The sequence below is a fragment of the Larimichthys crocea genome, chromosome II (assembly GCF_000972845.2).
Source record: "Larimichthys crocea isolate SSNF chromosome II, L_crocea_2.0, whole genome shotgun sequence".
NCBI lineage: Eukaryota > Metazoa > Chordata > Actinopteri > Sciaenidae > Larimichthys > Larimichthys crocea.
The window spans coordinates 3123780-3132427 of NC_040012.1; the positions used below are offsets into that span (position 1 = coordinate 3123780).

At 46.6% G+C, this 8648-nt stretch overlaps 1 protein-coding gene across 1 annotated transcript; it reads right to left on the bottom strand.

Moving 5' to 3' along the window:
• Nucleotides 1–750: 750 nt before the first annotated feature.
• On the bottom strand, nt 751–3026 carry LOC104929446 (frizzled-8). The gene has a single exon (XM_010743966.3). The coding sequence runs from the start codon at nt 2768–2770 to the stop codon at nt 1022–1024; it is 1749 nt and encodes a 582-aa protein (XP_010742268.1). The 5' UTR covers nt 2771–3026; the 3' UTR covers nt 751–1021.
• Between the last annotated feature and the right edge of the window lie 5622 nt (nt 3027–8648).

The following is an 8648-nucleotide window of genomic DNA, read 5'->3' on the forward strand; positions in this document are numbered from 1 at the left end:
CATGTGGACCTGCAAAAAGCAGCGAGGTTTAACAAAGCTTACAAATCTAACGTGGCCCCAGAGGACACTCTGAGTTCAATACAGAGCATCAGTCCACATTACAGCTTCAAAACCATGTGACCAAGTGTCCAAACTCACAACAGAAGTTTGGTTTTGTTTCTTTGGCGTGAATGACCAGGACGCACGAGGAAAGATTTCAATAAAAGTTGTTTTTTTTTATTTTTACAAAATAAAATCTTCTATCAAAGTGGAAATTATACATATTTACAATCTCGTAAATTTTCATATACAAAATGTACAATGTATGTACACAAATAATTATATAAATACACTTTTTACGCGCTAATGCAACCCGTATGAGACAGTATTAAGGCATTGATTAATGGAAATCCATCATGTGGAGGGGTAAAAAAAAAAAATTCAAGCAGAGCAGTCTCATTGTGAATCTTCTGTTTAAGACACAGCGGTTCTTTACAGTAAAAGAAGTAGGAGAGGAGCCTCAGCTATACCGTGTAACCTATCGACAAGGGGGATCTTGTCAGCTTTACGCATTCAATTAAGCTCCGATAAGACTGCATTCTTCGTGCCAGGTACATTGTTCTGCTGCTGACAGCCTCATTATTTAAAGAGAAGCCATTAGGCGCTCATTAATGTGCTAATTACAACACGCTGATGGACAATCCCAACACAATTACCCCCCCTCCCCAACCCACCCACACACCACCCACCCTTCCCCATACCCAACCCCCTTCTATTCAAACCCCGTGGACGTCATCTGGATAAGGCAAGGAAGGAGCACTTTCCATTTAGTTTAAGTCCAAACTTTTCGAAGCAGACATGACCACAAATTCAAAAAAAGTTCACATTAGGGGAGTGCCGGCAGTTTGGTGACTCACCTTGAATCATTAACCAAATGAACAAACATTTATAATCAGTCTTTACGCCACTTCCAAGAGCTCATATGCGCTGGTTTTTAAAGTCTTTAGTGTCAAATGACATAAGATGCATCTGAGCGGATCATTCAAACCCGGGACAGTGGCATCTGTTTGGGGCAGGAGACGGAGCTGGCCGTCCCGGACCTCCAGGTCAGTCCCGTGCTCACGTCACTGTACATGGAGCCCGCGGAGGCTTTACTCCCCCAGCAGCACCGCGTGCAAAAAGTCCTCCAGGAGTCCAAGGTTTTCCCGGACCAGATCCAGGCTCCTGAAGTGATTCCCACCAGGAGGCACATAAAGTATTTCAACATGAACACAGCATAGTCTGGTCTCTGCCTGTTCGGGTCCGTCAAGCACGTACAATTGTGCGTAATTTCCCACGTCTGTCTGTTGTGCTGCTCGTAAAAGTAACACGCCACTATGACAGTGGCTGGCACCGTGTATAAAACTGTGAAAACCCCTATCCGGATCATCAGCCTCTCCAGTTTGTCAGTCTTGGTGCCACCTTGCTTAATAACACTCCTGATCCTGAACAGCGAGACGAACCCGGCCAGCAGAAACATGGTGCCGATGAACAGGTAGATAACCAGCGGTGCCAACACAAAACCCCGCAGGTTATCCAAATTCTGGTTGCCTACGTAGCAAATCCCAGCCACAGAGTCTCCGTCCACAGAGCTCAGAGCCAAAACCGCGATGGATTTCATGCTGGGGATGAGCCAGGCGGCCAGATGAAAATACTGTGCGTAACTGGCGATGGCCTCGTTCCCCCACTTCATACCAGCCGCGAGAAACCAAGTGAGGGACAGAATCACCCACCAGATCGAGCTGGCCATGCCGAAGAAGTAGATGAGCAGGAAAACGATGGTGCAGAGCGCGGGACCGGTGGTCTCGTAGTGGATGTGTTCGGCGCCGTTTTCCCTGTTGCAGGCCACTTCCTCGTGTCCGGCGATCAGTCTGACGATGTATCCGATGGACACAAACATGTAGCAGGCGGAGAGGAAGATGATGGGGCGCTCTGGGTACTTAAACCTCTCCATGTCTATTAGAAAAGTCGCCACAGTTGCGAAAGTGGAGATGAAACACAGGACGGACCACAGGCCGATCCAGAAGGCGGTGAAAGTCCTCTCTTCCTGGGTGAAGTAAGGGTTGTGGCACGGCATGGCGCAGTTCATGATCTGTCCCGTCTTGACGCGGTTGTGCAGCGGGTGGCTGTCGCTGGTCACTGGCACCATGGGCGCGCGGCAGAAGCATCCCTGCTCACACTGGGACGCTGCCGGTTTGGGTTTCCCCGGTATGCCCCGACCGTAGCTGTGATTCTTCCTGGGGTTGTACGGCTTCACGGGCCGGTTGGTCGGCTTGGCCACCACGGGAGAAGCAGTGGTGGTCTGGCTCCTGTTGTAGTCCATGCACAGCGTGTCCTGGTTGCCTTGCTCGGGCAGCAGGTCGCACCTCATCCGGTCTGGCCACGGGAAGCCGTACTGTCTCATGAGCGGAGCGCAGCCAGCTTTGGCTCTCTCACACACGCTCCTGCACGGCGGCAGAGGCTTCTTGTAGTCCTCCAGGCAGATCGGCGTGTACATGCTGCAGAGGAAGAAGCGCAAATCCGGGGAGCACTTTATCTCCACCAGCGGCCAAAACTGGTGCACCTCCAGGCCGGCTTCGTCCTGCGTGTCGTGGTTGAACTGGTTGGGCATGTAGGTGTAATTGTAACCGATTCCTTTGCACAGAGGCACGGAGATCTCCTGGCACTGGAGCTCCTTGGCCGCCATGCAGCCCGTTCCGTGCAGGACGAAGGCGAGCAGCAGTACGCGCCATCCCGGGATGCTCCTCTCCATCGTTGTTCTCAGTGCGCGTCTCGTCCTCGACAAAGTGCCAGCGAACTTGCTTTCTGCAAGTAGGCTGTAGGTCCGATTAATCCAGAGATGCTGCTGAACTCATGCTAGAGCGCAGACAGTGTGTGATGCTTCGCAGTGTCTGTAAGATCCAGGCGTTTTACTGTCACACAGGGGTCTACACTGAGTCTCCTCTCTCTCCCTTTGTGTCGGTGTTGCACCGTGTGTGTCTCTCTGCATGCTCTACAGCTGGTGGGTGCGTTTGGGTTTTATACGGGAGGAGCGAGGACACTCCCCCTGCATGGGCGGGGAGGGAGAATAAGTCAATCAGGGGTTCCTTCTATAGGTGTTTGTTTAAAATGTTCACCCTGGAGGAAGGGTTATAATCACTTTGTCTCTGTTTGCCCCCCCCCAACACACACACACACACACACACACACACACACACACACACTCTGCCCTTTACAAACAAGGCGAGGTGGGTGTTTTAATACAATAGAGACATCAGGAAGAAATGTAATTAGGGAAAGAGACAGTGGGGAGTAAACTAACATAAGTCTAACTTATTTGGATGTGCCTGAATGCATCACGGCAGCACTCATGCAAAACTTAAATGCAATGATGCTGAAATGAACTCATTACTCATCTTAGTGGCTGGAGATCAAACTCTTTATTTAGCTCCACATCACTACAACTCTATCGTGAAGAAACTATTGAGACATTTTCATTAACAATCAATCATTCCAAGTTAGATATGAGTCTGTGTTAGACTGTTTCAAGAACATGAGTCCATCAGAACTCTTTATTAAACCTAACTGACTCTCTCTGTGGTTAATTCACCAGCTGACCCATTGCATGGAAAGTTTGGCCTTGTGAAACTTTCAAAAACTCTGTTATCCTTCCTACAACAGTGTGTAAAAATACGTCCAAACTCTTAAAGTAAGTAAATGTTACAAAGTGTTAAAGTTCAGCATGAGGAGGCACAACGCTTTAAACAAAACTGCGATAAATAACATCATCACGCATCAAATGAAAAAAAGAAACACAAGCAAGACTTCATCAGCTCCTTTAAAATGGAAACTTCATGTAATGATTGATCACGTTTATTAATCTCAGGTTGTGTTTGTAGTTTGTTTGAACTTTAAAACTTTTACTTTGAAAATCATTCATCACTACCAGTCGTTGTTTCATGTTTCATTTCCCACTTCTCACTTCTGATGGTTCGTCCAATGGAATAAACATCCGGGTCAGAGAGTTCAAAGGATTCAGAATTTCACCTATGAAATCTCTGAAGACTTCATCTTCGTCCCACAGTTCAAAGAAATGCAGGTTAATAGATTCATTGGTGAGAATAGGTGTGAATGTGAGTGTGAATGGTTGCCTCACTGCACTGAACTGGTTGTGACTTGTACAGGGATCCTGCCTCTTGCCCCAGTGTCAGCTGGGAGTCCAGCCCTGATAAAGACGAGCAGTTATGGAAAACCGATTCATACAGAGAGTCATTTTCTTGGGTTTAAAGTCCAATTCTTTGATTATTTTCTCTTTTCACTTTCACTTCTATCATACTCAATTTTCATCAAGTGTCATGAGGAAGAAAAAAAATGTTAAAAGCAGGTGGACAGAAAGATTTCCAGCCCTTCAGATGAGTCACTTGGCTGCTGCAAAGTTTATGAAAAAGCCAATCGATCAATCATTAAATCGGCAAGTGGCCATCCACTGCGAGTCTGACAACGCGTGAAATTGCGGCCTCCTCGAGTTTGGATGCGTGTGACGGTTTGAGAGAGAGTATGTCTGCACGTCTGGTTGCGTGCAGGAAAAAAGAAACGGAGGGAGAATGTGCGTTGTGTGTGTGGTAAGGGAGGTTAATGTGTTCTTGTTAGCCCACAGCGGGGGGCCGTCTTGGTCTAAAGGGAGGGAGGAGGAGGAGGAGGAGGAGGAGGAGGAGGCGGCAGCTATTTGTCTTAACGCTGGTGCCAATGTTTTACTCAGAGCATGCTGGGCCAGTGATTACTGCGACGCACCACTGGGCCCAACAAACAATGTGTGTGTGTGTGTGTGTGTGTAAACTGTTTCAGAGCTCATTCTAAAGAAAAAAGGCCAACACGGGCAGATACGGCATTGTGATAACACTAATTAAAGTCATTCACACTTCTTATTGGGTTCATCAGCTTCAGATGGAGACAGTTTGGCAGACGGGATGCACGTTTTTTTTGTTTTTTTCAGTTTGGGGGTTCCAGCTGAGCGGGTCGTGTTGTGAAAAGATAATTGTGAGGGTGCCGAGTGAGTTTCAAAGATACTTTCCTGTAACAGTCGCTCCTATTTGGCAAACAGTTCCCAAGAAATGTCAGACGACACAATCAAAAACAATAAGCTAATGATATCCACCACACTGATGTAAAGCCAAGGCAGACGTGCCAAAACTGCTGTTCCTCAGACGGCCACTTGAGGCTGGCTACAGAACGAGGTCTCCATGTTAAAATGCCCCCAAAAATACATGTTTACAGCCTGGTACAAAATGCGGTTTTGGTCTCTATATCTAATCTCCCCGTTCATGACAACTGCATGTCGTTTTGGATCAGCGGGCAGTCGGCGGAGGCCAAAATAACGACAGCAGGAGCCGCCACATTGTGGGTGACGTCACAGATGCTACGTCCACGTTTAATACAGTCTGTGGTTCAGATACAGAAACAGTTATCCCTTCACAAGAACATGCACAAGTATGCAGTAACCAATCTAAACACAGAAGTGTACATCTGCGCTTACAGTCGATTCTTCTAAGTGTTCAGACTGAGAACTTTCCAGACAAAGAGGCAGCCTTCATTATCGACCTGCCAAACTTTTGGATGACTAACAACCCTCCAAACCATCTTTCAAGACCTCCAGCTGAATCCAGTGTGTGTACTTCACTTTCTGGCTGTAGCGTAGGAACTGACTGATAGTTTAGCATAGGGTTTCATCTTTTCACTCACAGCACCAGGGTAGAATTTCTGCTCTGTAATGTCACCAATGTGACTAGAATATCATTTGCACAAAGCGTCTGTTTTTACAGTATTTTCTTAGTGAATATCGGATATTCATTTGTGATTCTGGTTGTTTTTTTGTGCAGCTTTAGGATTCCGGATAGTTTAGTTTTACTTTCATACCGGCTATCATTTAGTCAGAACAGGTGGAGCATTTTTCTCATGATGGAATGAGACTCCTCAGACATTCCCGTGTTGGTGCAGAGACTTTTTCTGGGGGCTGATCCAGATGCCTCACGCCGGGCCCAGCCGTCTCCAGCCGAGCTGTGAACCGCAGGTGAAAGTCGTAGGAAACAGGTGCCTCCCTCCTCCCACCGCGGCGGACAGAATAGCAGCCTGAGCATCGGTTACACCAATCGCTGTCTATCAGAGTGGAACCCGTATTGATTAACAAGGCTGATAGACTCGGCGGCCCCAGCCACCAACTGTCGACTACGCCTCCCGCCTTCTGTGTGCAACAGCGATAGTGGGTTTAGGGTTACATGCTGGCCCCCTGCATACCAAATTTAAAGGGGTGGAAATGGAATTACTGCATCTGTTTAGAAGTCAATTTCTGCATTCTCCGGGCTGCCCACCCTACCACTCCTCTATCTAACCTCCCCGTCTTGCCTCTCTCCTTTTTCCCCCCCTCGATTCTCCCAGGGCTCTCAAAGTTCATGACGCCAAAGAAAGAGGCGAGGGAGGGGGGGAGTTCTCACAGAGTTACTGAGGCGTGCTGTGAAACTCTGAAATGTTTGTCTTTGTAACCTCCTCATGGGAAGTTTGGCCTTGTGATACTCTCAAACTCTACTATCCTTCCTATAACACAATGTGCTAAATTTGAGTTGATTAACAGCGTGTTGAATAACACTGCTTTTGGGAAGACGAGAGTGAAAATACATCCATCCTCTAGTGCTGTCAGTCAGAGCAGTACTCGAGAATGTAAGTAAAGTTCACCACAAGGAAACAAACAAAAAGGCAAATGCATTAAATTAAAAAATAAATACAAGCGAGACTTCATCAGTTTCTTAAGAGCACGCTGAGATCTGCACAACAATAATAATATGCAACATTTTTAAAATGAAGCTAAAGAGTTTGTAATTCTGTGAAGTTTAGGGAACAAAACCGAGACAAGGTTTTGGAAAAGATCGTACTTGACAAAAATCAACGTTGAATTTGGATTTCACAGGGGACTTGAACGGCAGTCTCCAAGGTGTTTATGCCATCCATCACCCCAAACTCATCTGATCACGGACCTTCTCGCTCTGTATACTTCTGCTTTCAGACATATGTGGACTTTTCACGTCTTGTTGTGGATCGATGGGTCTATTACATGCTTTAGCATGAGACTGTGGAACGATGCGTGTCAAATCATCAGGTTATGCCACTGTCTTCTTCCCCAGCGTTGCCATGCCAACTTACCAAATAAAAAAGAAAAAAGCAGTGATTTCAATTTCCTTCCCTCCTCTGACCTGCGACTGTACCTCGAACACTTCCTCTGATCTGTCCGGTGAATGCTCCCGGCTTTGAACGACGTGATGCTGCAGCTGTGGATTGTAGAAAATGTCACCATCATCCCATCTTTCCATAACGACTGCTTGACCTGCTGGAAGTTAATGGACGGGGGGACTGTTGAGATCCTGCTTCGTTCAGCTTTTTTGACCAGTTTTGTACAACTTGAAAGAAACTGAGGGTTCAAGAGATACAGATACAAACACTGAAAGTCTTGATTCTCCCAGTGCCTCATTCTGGAGTCACCATTAACCAACCTGACCCAGTTTCATTGAACCCCACAACTCCTCCTGCATATCTTTCTGAAGCTGGAAATTAAATAAATATTTTAGTGTCGCCTCGGTCCCCGGGGTAATTTAGTTGATTTAAAAAAAAGGCCTGAGCGTAATCAGATCTGATGTATAGCTTCGAGATAAGACGTGGACTTCTGAAGATGTTTACTTTCCTTAAAGTTTGGACGCAGACTTTTAGATGCCACCCTTGATCTCGGGACGGGAACGTGGCTGTCACCGAGTTCTCACTGGACGGATAAATAATCAGCGTATAAATAACTATATGAAGAGTTTCAGAAAAAGTCTTTGCATCCGTTTTGGGGGAGGGGAATATGTAAATATGCATCCATCCATTCTGATGATAACTCACTTAACACGGCTTGTTTTCTTCATCAGAAACTCGACCGACTATTTCTGAAAACTGCTGAGATTTCCACGAAACTGACGGAAAAACTCCGCTTTACTTTCTCAGCAGTTTGTTTGTAATCCTTTAACTCGCGTCTCATTATGGAGTGGAAAGTGGAAGTCTTTAATTTTCTGCCCATATGACCGAGGGGGAAATTTGAGTGTCCATTTTGCCACTCCTGGTCAGTGATGGATGGAGGATTCCTCCCTTCCTCCCTCTTCCTTCCTTCCTTCCTTCCACAGGTTAGATTCCTCTGCAGTTAGCTGTGTGTTTACTTAAAGACTGACTACTAATCAGCCTGAGGTAGGATGTGAGGCTTAAAGCAGTCACCCTTGACAGCATGCACGCACACACACACACACACACACACACACACACACACACTGACAGTGTCTCTCTGTTGACAGAGTGTGTGTATTGTATTGGCTCACCTTCCTTCCGCTCATTAACCAGAGCAAACAGTGACACTAAACCCTCCCATCCAATCAGTCTACTGCTGGGTAGGACCATGACAGCCAGGACTGTTAACCAACCTCCTGACACCACACACACACACACACACACACACACACACACACACACACACACACACCCTAAGCTGCTAGATAAGAGCTAAGGAGGTCTAAAATATAAAATAGGCTTATATGCACTGAAGATCCCCCAAAACTAACATCGAGTTACACAAACGTTTG

Excerpts from the sequence above, each read along its gene's own strand:
- LOC104929446 (XM_010743966.3), bottom strand. The coding sequence starts at position 2,770 with ATGGAGAGGAGCATCCCGGGATGGCGCGTACTGCTGCTCGCCTTCGTC.